The sequence below is a fragment of the Buteo buteo genome, chromosome 19 (assembly GCF_964188355.1).
Source record: "Buteo buteo chromosome 19, bButBut1.hap1.1, whole genome shotgun sequence".
NCBI classification, from domain to species: Eukaryota; Metazoa; Chordata; class Aves; order Accipitriformes; family Accipitridae; genus Buteo; species Buteo buteo.
This window is the reverse complement of record NC_134189.1, coordinates 18256805-18274982: the sequence shown is the minus strand read 5'-3', so window position 1 is coordinate 18274982 and position 18178 is coordinate 18256805. Positions and strand designations below refer to the sequence as shown.

At 37.8% G+C, this 18178-nt stretch overlaps 1 protein-coding gene across 9 annotated transcripts in view; it reads right to left on the bottom strand.

Moving 5' to 3' along the window:
- The window catches only part of SOX5 (SRY-box transcription factor 5), a 291945-nt gene that overhangs the window by 252419 nt on the left and 21348 nt on the right, over positions 1 to 18178 (bottom strand). For 7 of the 9 annotated variants that reach the window (XM_075051376.1, XM_075051377.1, XM_075051378.1 and 4 more), the window contains exon 2: positions 1265 to 1496. In XM_075051376.1, coding sequence (XP_074907477.1) covers positions 1265 to 1496 — 232 coding nt within the window. The remainder of the gene's footprint in view (positions 1 to 1264; positions 1497 to 18178) is intronic. The other 2 variants (XM_075051384.1, XM_075051385.1) reach the window with 1 other exon arrangement.

Below are 18178 nucleotides of genomic sequence, written 5' to 3'. Positions count from 1 at the left end.
CTTCTTCATTTAGAGTTCCAATAACAAAAAATAAAATTAAATATTCCAAACCACTGCTTGAACTTAAGCATTAGTCCGAAAAGGAACAAAAATGGATCAGGATCGTGAGATATTTTGTCTAGAAGAGCAGCTTCAGTAAACATCCAGTGACTTGGTCCTATGAGAAATAATAATCCCTAAGGGCTTTTTACTTAGGGCTTGTTACATATGCGTAATGAGCTGTAAGGGCTTAAATACCACTATGGAGCTGTTGCAGGCTTTTATGAGAATACACTATCACCTATTTTGCAATGCCTCTTTAAAAGCCTTCAAATATGCAGGTCCATTCATTATCTTCACTTAAAGTGAAATTGTCAGTGCCCTTGTCAAAGTGGGGGACTAAGAGAAAAGTTACAGTCAATTTGTAAACAGGCAAGAACTGCGTAAGTGTGCTCACAATAGACGGCTTTGTCAAGGTGCCTAAGTCCTCCTGGGGTTTCAATGCCTTTCCCTGCACCTTTCAACCTTTATAAAAATGAATCACGGTACTCTGCATGAAGGGCCCAAACACGTCACATTACAATAGTGACACTACGACACTAGTGAGGAACATGGCATTGCTTTTTGTTCTTTTGTTTGTCTGCTTTTCGATAAAGCCAGTTCTGGACTTCCAGTGGGCTGTTAAACGTAACAAATTAAGTGCACAGTGTCACTTGTAAAGTGCACAAAAAGGTGGGAACTCACAAGTGAAAAAGTGGAAGGCTGATTTAATTCCATAAGCACAGCAAATTTTCTTATAGGTGTCTGTGGTATGTGAAATAGACATCAGACGTGAATTTTTAAAACTGGCAGAATCCAAAGTTGCTTTTATTTTTTTACCCTTTACACAGACTTCTGTGCCTTACTACTGCATAAACTTGGCATTGGGGCGATATTTCAGACCCCACGCCAAACACGACTCTCACTTAGAGTGTCCCAAAACCATTTACTGTTTGGTGAACATGTACACTTCAAATTCGCATCACTATAGCTAAAAAATTTTACCACCCTAAATGCCAGCAGGCAAAGGTGAAGAAAAGTGGAGTTTGCACTGCAAGTGATTTAGCATTTGTAGCAGAGGGTAAAGGCAGTCCAGCTAGGTCAAAGCTTTCACATTATTGTAGCATGTTCTGTACGTGTAACTGTGCATTGTATACTCCATAAAGTACAGATCTGGATGCCAAACTACTGTAGAGGCAGAATTCAAAGAATGGATGTAAGCACAATAGACCATTAGCAAACCTACCATTGTGTTGTGCTGAGAAGTGGGAGTCCTATGGCCACAGTTCTCTTGCGTCAGCAGAGAAACTGGCTGAAATTCCTCAGAGTGAGGCTTGTTGGGAAAACTCACATGCAAGGGAAGGTGAAAGGCTGGGAGCCCGTCACTCTCCTCTTCTCCCACTTTCTGTCTGCTTGTCACCATGGCTACCTCTCCATCTGCTTCCCCATACGGAGAGGCTGGTCGCTTGGAAGACATCCTGGAAGGAACAAAAGAGGAGAAAATAATGAAACCTCCAAATAAATCCTTAATGCCGTCATTGTGTGGTTAGGGGCCATTGTAACAGAAATGCCTTTTTTGTGCTGGCAGAGAGCAGGAAACCATCCAAATACCACTGCAAAGCATACACAATTGGGAACAATGGCCAAGCAGGTAGCAACAGAACAGTGGCTTGTTTGTTGTGAGAATAATACACTAATATAGCACTCTCTTGTATTCTGGCTTCTTAAACATGAAAATTCACCTAAGACGACTGTATAATGAAATGCAATTCCTTTAAAAAAAATACCCATCTGGTTTTGTGTTTGCAAGAGACTGTAAGAAGATAGAATGTCTCCCGATACAAGCTATTGTCCACTTAGCTTTTAAGGAATAATCAGCCGCGTGTATTTAACCATAACTGATAAAAAAAAAAAAAAGTAAAATAAAATAAAATAACTTGCTAGCAAGCCAAAACGTCTGTGTTTATAAAACTTCACCCATGTGAACAACACAGTGTTATAGTCATGTTGCAAGAACCTTTTCAGGTTCACCAATCTGGGATAGTTAAGCAATTAAACATTTGGACATTAATAATCTAAGCTTCTTGACAAGACAAATTCAGGGTTGCACTTAAGTAGATGAAGATTTGCTGTCAAGATACCCTGTACTTCCTACCTACAGCCAGATCAGGAAAGCTCACATGTAATTTACATCTGTATCTATATAAAAAAGGATACACAAGGAAGATACATACAGCACACACTGTAAAAATCACACACAAATCTTGACTTAAAATTCAGGCCCACATCCCGAATTTTTTGAGACTGCCTGATAACACTGTTCTGATAGCATGTGTGTATCTTCAACTTTTAGAAAGACTAAAAGAATCCTTATGTCATCGGAAAATCCAGCTTTCATCCAAACCAGGCACTACTGAAAAATCTTACAGGACAATCTGAACCCAGAACACTTCCAGTTTGGTCTTCAAAATAGAGGGGTCCAGTGAAGTATTAAAATGCAATCGACTTCTGGGATTAATTACAGGAACATTGTTCATGAAAATCAGGGTATGTGCATGGATGGTATAACAGGCCACTGTGCTAAGCAGTGGCATCTGTAATAAGGAGTGGAACGAGAAATAAGAAATCCTATAGGCATAGTCAAAAGAAGAAAAGAAAGAAAAAAACCAGAAACATTTCATAGAAAATAGGAAGTAATGAACAAGAAAACTGAAGACTATTGTACGTAAAAGTTGAAAAGACAGGCTGAAGTAATACTGCTCCTCCTCAAAAATCTAGTATTTATGATTCTAATTACCCCATTTTGATTTTCCACTTCACAGTTAAAGGACTGCATTTCAAAAGCCCAGCAGCCTCTTGAACCATGTGTGGGGCTGCTGTGAGGTAGAGCATGTCCATACGATTTGGCATATTGAGCACGAAATGGTTCTTAGCAGCAGTCAACTGGGTCTGAAAACAAACAGTGACTTTAAACAGCCCTTTGTTAGGACTTATTTTGTTTCTAATGATCTCATTTTGAGCTTTGCCTCCTGAGCCAAGTTAGATATAAAAAAAAAAAAACAACAAAAAAAAAAACAAAAAAAACCCACAATAAAACAAAACCAAAACTCAAACAAAAAAATCCCTACCAGAACCTATACTCAGCTGCACATCGCCTGTTCTGAACACCACCTATTGCCTGTACATAGAGAAGCAATCTGTATTTTCTATTAATGTTTGACTTAGTCCAACAGACTAACACTTCATACATCCTACCTGAATTCTGTCTTCTAGGCTTTCCCACCTACGTGTCTGTAGCAAAGCATATGTATAAAGACAGAGATCAACAGATAGACTCTCACTGGCAGTTTTCTACTAGCCCACTGAATTCAGCATTTTACAGCTATGTTTGATGTGACAGATCCTAAGCTTTTCTTCTGCAGAAACCATGCAACTCCCTCCTGAAGTTAATGTGAATTATTCATATTCTGCATTGCACTGCACCAAGATACACATTTGCTATTGATTCTCAGTGTAACATTTTGGTTACTCATTTCAACACAGCCTTAATAGAAGCTTGGGTTTTTACACAATCTCTCTTTCTGAACATCAGCACTAAGTGGTTGTCTCAATTTTGGCAAACAAAAAGAGAGGGACTCAAAATCATTTGTCAATCATGCCGCAATAATGTTCTACACTTTAGGACATTTATATTGGATAAGATGACTGAAAATATTGTAAACTATCTAGAGAAGTCTCCACTACAATTCCCTTCAACAATAAAATAGAGAGAGAATGCCTTCCTTTGTATTGATTATTTGTATTATATACGATATACCCAAATTGTGTTAAAAACTCCTACTGCTGTTAACTCAGAATAATCCAGATTCTGTCACATTGCTTCACAAGGAAAGTTTGACTATCATGTTGAAATAATGCTCTTCTGCTAACTTTGTAAGTGAATACATGGTTTCCTGTACTGTGTTCAGTTAGCATGCTGCAGATCATCATCTCCTTCTGCTTGTCACTGTTCCCAACAGGGATGATATCATTTTCTGCAGGGAATTTATAAAAACAGACAAGGAAGGTGTTGTGGTTTAATAGAGGTGACCACCTCCATACACTAGCAATAACAGAGATTATTATTTTTTAATCTAAAATGAAAACCTATGGGTTGGACTGTAGGCCAATCTACAGCCATACTAGAGAGGGAAGAAGAAACGTCTTCCTTCCTCATGCAGCTCTTAAAAGATCCAGTTTAAATTACAAGCCACATGCCCATCACAATTCTAGAAGGCTAACAAATAGCTAAAATGGCTAAGGTACAGAAGTTAAGGATTTAATCTGCATTAATCTTCCAAGTGACCAGGACACTCAAAGAAATGAATGCACAACCCTAGATAAGGGTCACACAGCTCAAATGACTGCAAATTGTTTTCAGGTAGCTCTGACCATGGCAACATGAGTTAGGCATAATCTGGCCTTGTCAAAAATCTCATTGTCCCCTTTAACATCAAACACAAACATCAGAGTTTCGCAGAAATTACTTACTCCTTATAAATATCTGGGAAATTTCCACAAGAAAATGGAAGGTTTACATAAGTAACTAAATCTGTATCTACTTTTGGAAATGTCTTCCAAAAGGACAGTAACTATCAAAGCCTGTAGCAGTAAAGGATCAAATCTCCCATAGGTTCACAAGCAGAAAACAACACGATACAAGGTAAATACATTCACAGATGGTCTTTCATTATTTCTACAGCTTTATGGGTCCCTTTTCTGAATTTGAAATGCTCCCACACTGTGTATCCTTAAATTCTCTTCTTTTCGTGTATCTTCATTTTCCTACTGAGCTAATACTAGGTCTTAACAGATTCTGTATCTGAGATGCAAGTAGAGTTGCCATTATAAACAATAAAGAAAGGGAAACTGCTAAATTCGGAGTAACAACGTTATCTGAAACTGAGCTCTTTTAAACAGATCTAGGTCTAATGAAGGACTGGAATTATCCCATCTCACAAAGGACTGCAAACATCCTGGATCTACCCTCAGTGATAACATGACAGTTTACAACTTACATGACTTCAAGATCTTTTCCTCAAACTAGTTTAAACTCAGAAGGGTTTTCAATTACACCCCTCTGAAAGAAGGTTTACAATGAGAAAGGAAACATCAGTTTCCTCAAACAACTTATGGATAGGATTAAAAAAAAACCAACAAAACCCCAAGATATAACTCTCAGAAAAGCAGCAATACGGTGGACCAGATTCTGAATGTAAAAAGGTGTCTCTGCAGATGAAATCTGTTGCAACTTAAGACTTGCAAGTGGAGCTGCATTTTGAACTGTCATTAATCATTCCTACTGAATATGAATAGTTAAATAGTAATTTTTTAGACAACCTAAATCTGCAAAGTTCAGACACAGTGGGACACAGGCAGTACTCAGACCAGTGTAGAGACACATTGGAGTTATGAAACATAACCCCATACTTGATTTTTATCAGTGGTTAGGATGGAACTGAAGATTTAGTTCTGGTGATGAATTCAAATACGACACTGTTTCTCATAAAAAGAGTCTTCTGTTTTTGGAAAGGCTTTTTAATATGCAGAAATTGCAGTAAAAAACATGCCTTTTGTTAAATTTTCATTAAATAAATACTTTTACTGGTAGCAGGAATGTTTTTTTCAGGGAAGTAAAATCTCACTCCTCTAACTCACTCTTATGTCACAAATATTTGATGCGATTCATCTTACAATAGCTTCTCCACGTATTTCTTTACTCCCCTTCAATTTACAACAGACTCTTTGTAGGCTTAAACTGATACCCTGTGTCTATTGATCTCAGTTGTTTTGGACTGACTTCAGCAAGGCTGGATTTTCCTACTGGAGAGAGTAAGAGCTACACTGCATCCACATGAATTGTTTCCTCGTGCCATCTACAACTATTGGTTCCATCCAAATAACAGGCTACCAAATAACATTATTTTGTTTCGTTTTGGTTTGGGTTTTTTGGTTTTTTGTTTTTTTCTTCTCCCGGAGTTCAATTTTTTTTATTATTATTATTATATTTTTAACAGAACCTCATTTAAGTGTCCCTACTACATTTCCATTTGTTCATTGGTTTTGGTTCATTTCATACATGATTGTATACCCAAAATAAATCTAAAATGGTATCCAGTATTCAAGGAGATAGTGCCCTCTAGCACACAACCAGCATCCATCCCAATCTGATTGCTCATGCCATAAAATTTCATAAATTTCATGTCATAAAACTCTAATCTTGTTACATTAAGCAAAATACCTCAGAAACATTTCAGATACCCACAAAAGCTTTTGGAGAAATGGCTTATCCATGTCTTCAGAAGTGACAAACACAGATGTGTCAGGAGAAAAAGATATGAGGCCATAAATCTTAACTTGTTGGGAGTTAATTAAGGGATTCATCAATCATTACACAGCTCACCTCATACGTATACAGGCAAAATCCCATCAGCTGCCACAACCCACAGCAATCTACAGGTTAAAAACTCCCAAAGTCCCTCTGTTCTGACTATTTATAAATGACTTTGTATAATCTAGCATTAAGACCTGTAATTATAAAACAGCATTAAAACAGGCCTGCATAGTTATGGATAATTATAGTTGGTACACTTTTTAAAGAAATAAAAAGCTTTTCCATTCAAAGACAGGCTTTGCCTTTTTGACAGCTCCAAGTCCACAGGATGTAGAGAGATGATTTAAATTGTATGTCAAAATTTTGATTGTGCAAGACTTTCTTTTTTTCCTTTATCAAGAGAGGCATTGTTGTTTTCTCACCATAACTAGGCGTGACAGTGCCTGACTGGAGTCGCACAGCCAGTTTCTGAATCGGCATGAAAATGTTCACCCCTTGAGTTTCTCTGGCAGCTATAAACTAAGTCTTTCTCGTGGGTAGAGTTTAAATCACTCGGCCCCGTACATGGGAGACAGGCACAGAGCTGCATTCTGAAGAGATGCACAAGGACAAGATGAGCAGACCTGATCCTCCAGCAGCAGCACGGAGGGGTCATTCCAGCTACCAACAGCATCAAGAATTTACTCGCTCACACAGCCTACGTCCAAACCAAATGTTACACGCTAAACTAGTCCCTGAACTTCAACGGCATTCAATCCGACTCTCCTCCTGATCTGCAGGGATATCTCCCTCTAATTAAAGTACATGTTGGAAATCTGCAGACTCTGCTTTTCCACATGAAATACTTACGATTACAGACAGCAGCAATATTAGACGTATCTAATGCATAAGCATATACACACACACGTATAGAAGCACAAACACAAGCTTATCCAAAATGGCAGCAACACATCTGCCTCATCTCTGACCATGTTTAGTACTAATAATTAATAATAAATAATAAGGTTCATATTCCCAAGTTTATTGAAGCTATGATCCCTCTACAGACAGTCCAAGCAAAAGGTGGTAGTTAATACCAATGACTGTCTCCATTCCACTTTGGCCCCAAATTCATTCATTATTTATGTACACTGAATAACTAGTACCTTTAAAAAAACCCAACTCTGTTCATTTTGACAGGATTACTTGTATAATAAGGTATTACTCAACATGAGTAAGGGTGGCAGACTCCCACACTCTGTCCCACTGGGAACTGCAAGCCCAACTTGTTTCTACACATACCACTAAAAACAGACTTCACTTGGCAATATCTTTGAGTCATTTACAGCCTGGTTTGGAATTCTTTACTGAAGTAATTTTACAATAAAAAAAAAAGCGGGGGGGGGGGGGGGGAGAGAAAAAAGAAGCAAACACCTCTAATCTGCTAATCAATACAAAATATGCATGGAACATACACTCACCTGTCACTCACACTGAGATGGAATAATCTCTTAATTATTACTTTCAAAGATTGTATCAATCAGCCTTTTTTTAAAACGTATATATGCTACAAATAAGTTGCGTTATTTGAAAACGGTTTTGGTGAACTTCTGTTCACTTTTGTAATAGAAACCAAGATGGCTGTGACATAACCTGTGCAATATTTCTGTGCCACTGTCTATTATTATAGCTGCCACAAGCAAACCTATGGTTAAGACCACCCAATCATTTCCATTTCACCCAACTCACTTTCTCCTTTCCGGATTTCATCCCTGTATGGGGTAATGTTAACAATTTTTTTTAGTCCACCAGTTTAGAAGATTCTGCATGTAAAATAGGCAGGGAATATGCTATCCCCTATCTATTTTAAAGTTTGCATTTTAAAGTACAGTATAGTAAAGTATCAGCAGCTTGGCTGATCAACCTGATATTCCACATGCTATGGAAAATGTTTTTTGAGAAAAGGTACTGTTTAAAATTCGAGTGGTAAATGGTTTCATTCTGACAAGTTTTGAAACCCTCAAATAAGAAAGTTCCTAGAAGTGTCTTTCAATAAAATGTTGATAAAAACCTTACAAAATTTTTTCATTAGAAAAATGAAAAAAAAACCCCAACTTTCTATAAACTCTATGCTCTCAACTAAAAATTTATCAACTCCACTTTCTTGCATTTGCAAGGAATTTATGCATGAAAGAACACTGTAAAATCAAGTCTAGTAACAATACATTGTGGAAAAAACTTCATATGGAATGTTCCCAACGTGCATTATGCAAAGATTTTCATTGACCTTTTGAAGCAGGTAAATGGGAAAGATTCTTTGTGCATGACAAAGTTGTTTAGTGAAATACTCTAGCCTGAAACAAACCAACCTCCAACTAAAACAGAATTTGTAAGGTGATGAAGGAACTCCTATCAAGATACTATATTCTATTACTGCAAAGAATATGACTTAATTCTTTTATAGATCTCATACAGGATTTTGCATTATTGTCCTTGTTTTGTACAGCAAATAGTAGGTAGGTGTTAAGCAGTGATTTACCCAGAGACACACATTCAAAATCAGCTTTAGCATGAGAACCTGTATCCTATTTTTGTTTGGTACCTGTCAACTTCATAAACCTTTTGTTTTTCACTAGTGTGTATGTCAACTAAAAAGGCCCAAAAAGTCTAATAATAAGTTTATAAACCAGAAACTACAGGACCAGATTTTACTTCTGCTGAAAAGTATGTTTCTAAAAGATCAAGCTCTAAAACCTGGATTTTGGGGAATTTCTCAGAACCCGAAGAGGCATGTAGAGACAATGTGGTTACAGCACAGGCAACATACAACCGTAATGGTGCAGTGTCAAAGACGATGAGCATCTATCAGCACAAACTCTGAAACAGCAGGATGCAGTCATTGTTGATGTTTCAAGTAAACTGAGCCTGATCACTGGCTTCTTTCATGCAAAAGACTCTGCTTGGATGATTTTGAATTAAATCCACAAGCTCATTTATTTTCCAGTGCATCCTCAAATTAACTCTGGCTTCCTCCCCCCCCCGTTTTAGAAATGTACCTTCCCCCACTCTTCAGCTTCTCATACATCTTGCTTTTTACTTTTTATAATTATTTTACATTTGTCCTCATGTCACAGCAGAAATAGCAGAGTTTTGGTTTTATTTTCATGTCAAGTTTTAGGAACTGCTCAATGCTGAAACTAGTATCGCAATCACTATGACATTAGGTAATCATCACTCTTCTGCCTGCTGAACTACAAAGAGGAATCTAGTCAAATAATTAGAGATTTCAGGCCTTGAAATTTCACTGTACAAACTAATACTTGAAAATGACAGAAAAGAAGTCAGTCAGTCTCCAGACGCTGAGTGGGAGAGCTGTGCTGCATGCTACAAGGAATCCATACATCACACACAGACGTGCATAACTAATTTCCATTGACATTGAGTGAAATGAAGGCAAGGAGTTGAAAAAGCTTTAAAATTATGACAATTATGAATGACTTACTTATTACAAAGAAATCTGAGGAAGCACGGGCTGATTCTGCAAAGTTAGCTAATAAAACTTTTGCAATTTAGGGAGCTTATTCTTGGTCATTCGTAGTCTTTGTCTAATCGAGCTGACATAAAATTTTCTTCAAGCATTATTAAATGATGAATTACTTTCAGTAGAATCAACATTAATAATAAGAATTCTCTCCCAAAAGACGCCCAAATTTCAGCACGAGAAGCCATTCTTTGGATTGAGATCTTGGTAAAGTATGACACAGCTTTTCCCACTCTTACATCACACCATTGCTCAGTAATGGGAGTGCCAAAGAAACAGCTATCAAGCTTCAAGCCCCCTTCTCCTTTCCCCTCTCTTTCCTTACTTACATTTCAAACTCAACAAATGGATTCTTTTTTTTTTTTAACAACATTCCCTCACCAGCATTTGTGTATAATCACAAACAAACCAGAAACAAGGAAATAAAAAAAACCCAACAAACAAACAACAAATAAAGTCTCTTTCTTCCCCACTTCACTCTGAATTTCCCTACTGGTAAGTTCAGAATAATAAGTTTATATTGCATATACATTTGCTTCTAGTAAATGTACATATAATTGTACTTGTGAAATGATTTTCAATATACCCACTGATGTTTCTGCATCTGAACTTTCAGTATCATTCTACCGTTATTATATAAACTCTTGCTCCAACCATCACTCACATACACATTTCCACCATGTCTATCACTTTATTAAAAAAAATGCAAATAAACACGGGAATACATAAACACATACATCCATACATACACTGTATGTTTCCTGGTAAAACTGATCATGCTAGTAATGTATGTATACATATCCATTCATACCCTGAACTTGCATCACTGAAATATTGGGCCTCAAAATAACTTTACTGGGAGCAGAATTGGGGCCTCAGAGAACCCATGTGTACCTTTAAGAATTACAGGCACAGTGAAACATTTTTGTGTCTGTGTGTGTGCACGTGTATGAAAATATATACTTAGGCAGAGCAAGGTCTCTAGTGGATGTAAACATTTTCTTTCCAAAAGGTTAATTCCAGCTGCCTAGAATCTTTTTTTTATTTTTTTTGTTGTTCAAATGCATGTGTGTGCTCCCCCCTTTTTGGAAGGTTTATACATGACAGGTGCATTCTTGGCCCAGGAACAAATAATCCTGGAGAGCCCAAGAAAGAAAAATCAAACTGAACTTCAAGATAAAATGACAGGGAAGAAATCATTATTGCCTCTCTATTGTGTTAAAAAACCAAAACCACAAAAAATTTTGAACATTTATAATGCCTAAGCAATTTGAGGTAGAATTCTCAAAGCTGAAAAGAGATTGTTCCAAAGCCCAGATGTTGCCTTTCAGAAACTAGTGAAAATAGCTGCCTCTGAAAATTACTCTGAAATACAAATAGAGTAAAACAAAAATTGTTTAAATAAAAATAATTTTACTCAGACATTCTGATATTCCAAAAGAGAAGATTAATGTTTTTCAAGTGTTCAGGCAGTTTCACACTCCTATCTCCTACTTCAGATTATCCACAGAGTCATGCCACCTCTGTACCAACAGATGACTGCATGAGGGATAAACCAGAAAAAGTTTATGGTATGATGTGAGGCCTCCTGTCTCACTCACTGTGCATATTTTACTGTGAAGTCTTCTTCAGTAGTCTTGTGAAAGGTTCACAGTTGTTGTATTGTTTTCCCAGGTTCTGTTCATAAAACCGTGAGAATTAAAAATCCACATTAACAAACTCTCAGTAGTATTGTACAAGCTACTTTCATTTCTGTAATTTTCTGATTTCTGAACACGCGTGTTCAGTTTAAAGCGCCACTGAACACTTCTCAAAACTGTTGCTTGCACATACTAACATGCTTCCTCACCGCTGTAACGGCACAGGTAGGTAAGTGGATTGCCTTCAGCTCACCACTGTCTAAAAGCTGATTTTTTGCTTTACCTGATTCAAGAAATGCCTGTCAAATTGCAAGAGACAGAAAAACCATGAACAGCTGATAATTACCCAGCTTAACAAACATTAACCCTAGATACTGCTGGAGTTGTTAGCTAAGAAAAATATAGCTATTAGTCATATAAGACATATACCCTTGAGCAAACAAATGCATATTGGTATGCGAAGTAAAAACAAATCTACAAATACAAAAATGAGAGAGCATTCTAAACAGACAACATACCTTTAGGACCATAAGGAGGCTCAATTTTACTTTAGAAACGCTGCAGTGGCAGGCACTGGCGCACCGTCGCAAAAAGATGTCCACTTTAAAAATCTTTGGCAATTGGAGGGTGGGGTGGAAAGGAGGAGAAAAACCCTGAAACCAGTATCTTTCCCTCCAGGGAAGCTCATAGGATGTCTGCCATTCACCCTTCCATAGGTACTTTGTCTACCTTCGTGTCTGTTGTTCAACAGCAATTCCCATCCAGCTCCACAAAGACCAGCTGTATAAACCAATGCTGTCAAAGAACACAGTTAAGGGATGGATAAAACAGGGAGGGGTGTCTAACATGCTGACCACTGACTGAGTTTGCAAGGATAAAGAAGCCTTGATGGAGAGAAGTAATCATCCATTGCTGTTTGTTTATTTTACCTCCTCCACCACATACTGGAACTTTTTTGTTTTTTCCATTACCAAAACCATCCCCCACTGAGAGGCCTTTGTGATTTAAAAGGGGCAGAGCCCCTCTTTCTTAACACTGGCAAGTTTATGTAGGCAGATTCATTCAGACACATCTTAAAATAAACATTTGGCTCTTCCCCTACATCACACTGTCCACACACTGCCTTCAAACACACTTAAAAAAAATCACCATTAAAATGTTCTTGCCTAGAACTGTTTTTACTGAGATGTATTAAAACAATTTAGCAGTCTAAGGCACATATTGCCATGGAGGTCCAACTTCAGATGAGAGCTATAGTCTTCTGAAAAAAATAAATATACATTACAGTAAAGTAAACCTGGCTGCTATTGCCATAACAAGTGGTATAATAGCTTTCTTGAAAAGACTTCTTCAATCAAAAACCTTCTCCCCGCTGGGGATACACCTAATTATATTATAAGTGAATCTGAATCCAGATGTTCAGATCTAAAACGTATGTCACGAGTATTACGAGGAAAATGACCACTGCATGGAGAACGAGGCATTCAAAGGACATGACTGGCCCTGAAGAGAGTGAGGACCTTCAGATTCCTTTCAGGTGCAAGAGGTAGAGGTGCTGAGCATCTTCGACAATTAACTTCTCTGTTAAACAAAAATGAACCACCAAACTTCCTTACTTCCCATTTCTTTTTTCATTCTACACTTCCCACACATACACCGCTTTTTTGTTTTTCTAACTACATGGATTTGGCACTGGGAACAACTAAAGCATGAATCCCTATAAAAAGATAGTGCGCAGGCAACAGAAAGTAGATCTCCCAAGAAAGCCTTCTGATGTATCTGAAGATGATACCGGAAAGAACACTCTTCTATTGGAGAGGATGCCCAGTCACTCCATGGGCTACCTACGGCAATGAAAGTAATTGATTAGGAATAATTATAGTCACATTAAGCTATGACTTTCAGAGAAATCATGGATTCATTTGTACCGGACATTAACAAATACCTCCATATCAACAGGCTGATGATAAGCTATGTTTTCAAGGTTACCATCCTGAACTACATACAAAATGCAACAAGAAAGGTCCACCATCCCATTTTTAATTTCAAAAAGGTAATAAATAGCTTTTTATTTGGGTAAGTAATCAGCTGGCAAGCTCTACAGTTGTTCGAATGACACCTAGGATACCGAGTTGCTTGGCTTATTGAAATACATCACAGAAATCTAATTCTGCAGTACAGCAACATCCTTTGGCATTGATCAGTGCCAAAGAAGCACAAACATTGAAACTATGACCAGGTAGTTTACTGCTGAATACCCTCTCCACCTCAGCATGGCCTATGAAACCAGGACGCAACATTAAGAATTCAGAAGACGGCAACTTCCTGTGTGATCCCACATAATTTATTGAATCTTTCTGGCTCCCAGTTTTTTCTATTTCTACATAAGAGATAAGAATGTTTAACTGCCTTTATAAAAAGCTCTGCAAGCTCTGGTTTTCTTTTTTAAAGAAAACATTTTATTGGTGATCACTGTTTGTATTACTTGCTTGTATCATTAATTTACCTGATGGTTTCGTGCATACTGACACATAAGCAAGGGCAAAAATTAAGTACTCTTTTCAGCTACTGTATTTTGAAACCGCAAAACTAAGTTTCTTCATACAGTCTTGCCAACAGATTCTAAGAATTTTTTTTTTTTAACCTATTTACCTATTTTTTTAATGTAAAAATCTATTCATCTTTCTTTTCTGGGCATTGACAATACAAAAAAAAAACAAACCCAAACCCAAAATCCAACCCAAAACCCCTACACCAGAAAAAGAGCACTTAGCAGGAGAATGTCACTGAATCCTTTTCACTACACTGTTCAGTGTCACTAGATCCCCTTCTCTGTCCTTCGCACAAGAAGGAAACTCACCCCTTGCCAGGTAATGCCATGGTAATTTACAATTACTGAGCACTTTTCATTCAGAAAAACTAAAGGCATCTCACACACCTTCATCATGAAATACTAATGGCAACACCCGTTTCACAGATGAACCGTTACAGACGCCAGTTTGGTTCTTGTTTACCCACAGAACTGCCCAATACTGGCACCCAAGTGAAAGTCAGAGCTCTAACCCGCCCTCTCACAGCACATCAGGGCCAAATTCAGACAGCAAGCTGCAAGCTCTGATTTCCAGTTTCCTCTATTATGCAGTAGCTCTGATGATAATTCCCCAGTACAATGAAAATGAGGCATACTGCATTCATCAAACACACTATCAAGATAATGATGGAAAGCTAAAACCAGCCCCCTTTCCAACCTCTGCCCTGGATAACTAATTATAAAGGCATAGTAAAAAGACACAACTCCCTAGAAAGAGTACTTTCTGTATTACTGTAACTTGTATCTAGCCACCCCTCTCTTCATTTACAAAGCAAAGATCCTTCTGTTTACTTTTTCTCTCTTTTAAGTAGCTCACACAGGTGTACCAGATTTTAAGTTTTAAAAATGTCAATCATAAAATAAAGTCTTAAAAATATAAAACTAATGCTAGGGGAACATTTTTAACCAAGAGCATACTTCTGGTTCCACCAATCTACTCGCAACATGGACCAAGCATACAGCTGTACGCTGGGATTCCCGACTGGCATTTTTAAGAGTCTGCAAAACCCCTTTTGTAAAAAAGCTCATCACATGTACAAAGGTTTTTCCTTTCTCTCCTACTCTCTTCTAACCCCCATCTCCATCCTTGCTTTAGAGGGGGAAGATCAGAAAGTGCAGCTGTTACCAGGCCTTTACACCCCTATGCCCCTTCTTCCCTCCCATCCACCATGTCATGAGCCAGATATACAAAGATATTAAAGTGCCAAAACCACGGAGCTTGTCTAGCTGTAAGAGATCTTCAAATATGCTTCCAATACTAAGATACCTATACACTTCCGAAAATCAGACTAGGAGCTCATCTATGTCTCTAAACACCTACGTACCTCTACAAACCTCATCCTACTTCTTTCCTTTATACAGTTTACTAGAGAGCTTTCTATGCTTGCACTACTCTTTCCATCCTTAAAAGCACTTACAAATACTAATTACTCTTCACATATCCCTTCGTTAAGTAAATAAGGATTATTATCCCCTCTGAAGCAAATACGGATTACTAACTCCTTTTTACAGACTGAGGAAATACAGAAGAGGATTTTAAGTGGTCTGCACACCACAACGTAAAGAGGCGATATTGAAGCACGGATTAAAATATAAAAGTTCTCCATCCCGTGCACACACTATGACAGTCTAAATCTTACCCTTCTATTTGCAAATGATACTCTTAGCCCAATTGTTTCTATCTGCTGGCTGGTGATCAAATATTTAATGTATGCCATAAAATGAAAATATGAACTCTACAGCAGTGCCTCTTATTTGTCATGCCCCATTACTTAAACCGGGTGGTAACATGCACCCATATGATGGTTTTCAATTTTATTATAGTCTCTATTTGCTCACTCACTTAAGATGTTTAAAGAAGAGTTGTACGGATTATCAGACAGTCTGGAAAGTTCAGTTCAGAGCTCTTCAAACACATTCATTTTCATCTTATTAGCACAAGTAAAGTAAAAGCCTTAGGCAGGTAATTTACCATCCAGTTTATCCAAAGGGACTTCTAAAGGGAAAGTCAACCTTTGTAAATTGTTTGTGATAATCTCCAAATTGATCATTAATTATCAGCTGCTACTAAGCGTTTCTTCCATCAGCAGCACTGTGAAAATAATGCATTTCTCAGAAAATCTACCATTGTTGTTCTTACCACCTGTGTAACCAGCCATTATTAAACCCAGCGAAGTTACATGGCAGGCAGCAGCCTCGCTAAGTGAATCCTGTCCAGCAACTTCATTTTCCAGGCAGTTTAAAAATTAGTTATCCACCAACAGGAAAGCATTCATTATTAGTGTTATATTTTACATTCTATACCTTCCCACATATAGTAGCAGTTACAACTAATTTAGACCCATTGAACTGCACTCAATAAAGCACACGTTGTTTTGTACTGCCAAACCTGAGCTGATGTACAGAAACTTCATTTTCCCTTTTAGTTTTCTGATTTTCTTCTACTAGAAGTGAATGCTTACAATCTAACAGCAAAAATCTAAAAAGATCTTTCCACGCTTCGTTTGTGAAAAAGAACTCAGAAGAGATAGCTGCAAGTAAAGCAGGTTAGCATTAGCTACCTTCAGGTCCACGTCACACAGAAGCGGAGGGGGACCTTTTTGTACAAGAGACTGTCAAAATGCAGTTGAGCCTTGATATAAAAATTTTGACCAATGTCTCCCAGAACTGCTGGGCACGATAAACTACGCATCATTTTCAGAAATTTGGGGAATACTATGACCAAGGTAAAACATGTGACATTCTCACAGTTCCTACTTTAACTCCATTGAACTTAATGGATAGTTGCCAGTTATCTTTACTGGAGCAGCCCTAGATGTCAACGTGCCTTGCATCTTCAGTGGGATCAAACACACCTGACAAATCATATTTTAAAAATCTATTTCACCAACCAGGAAACCCAACCATGGCAGCAATAAACTGCAAGCCTGGCGACTATTTAATTGTGTATTGTCATGCACACCATAGTTTAAGGAAACAAATAATTAACATTACAGGGAAGACATAGGCAGATAATGAAAATTTTTAGAGATATAGTATCCTTGGAAAAGGCTATGATTACAAAGCACATGACTGCATTTTTCTTTAAAAATGGTCTACGGGTACAAAAAAAAAACAGGTGAAGTGCCCACCACCATGGGTTGTAGGTGTAACGCAGCAGCAGCTGAAGCCTTTTGCATTTGAGAATGGCAGTCCCAGCAGCACTGTAATGTATTTCTCTATTTTTGTAACAGATGAAATGCAGGATAATTCTACACACGTCCAACCACGTCATCTTTAACATACACGCACACACACAGAGTAGAAGAGTTTTGTTCACGTTAAAGAGGACTGACTGCTCATTCAGGTTATGACCCAGGTCCATAGGCAGCAACTCCCACACTGAGTCCTGATGATTCCAAATGCAATGGGATTACAGTCATAAAGATGGAAAAAGGCAACAGTACCACAGCTGAAAGAAGAACCATCCCTCAAAGACAGTTTTGCTCAGGTTCTCTCAAATTCATATAATTTAGGCTTACAATTGTAGCACAGGATCTTTTAAATAATGTATATAAAAAGTCTAGTTCAAAGGGCAGGAAGCCTGAAATGGAATAGTCTCCTACAGAGATATGAGATGCAATTCTGCTAAAAACGAAAGGAATAGACTTGTATTTTCTTCACTGAGCTGGCGCCAATGAATGAGCAACTGCTCCTGAAGGAGCTTGAGCTTTAAATGCTGCCATCTTCAGCAAGAAAACAAAGGGATCCAAACTATTAAGGCGCAATTCTGTCCCACATAGTGTCAAATGACACATCCTCGCTAAACAGTCCTGAGCACTGGATGCGCAGAGAGTCATGTACATCTTTTTGCTTGTTTGTTCCATTTTCTAATTTGAGGCGTTTTTACTACTACTAGTACCTTCCTAAGTCCTGCAGAACCAATTAGTCCACAGGCCACTGAACAGCATTTCATTCTAGTCACATACCATAGAATAATGTACTAATTGCGGAATCAGATTTAACCCCCTGGGATCTGCATAACTTACTTCCAGGAT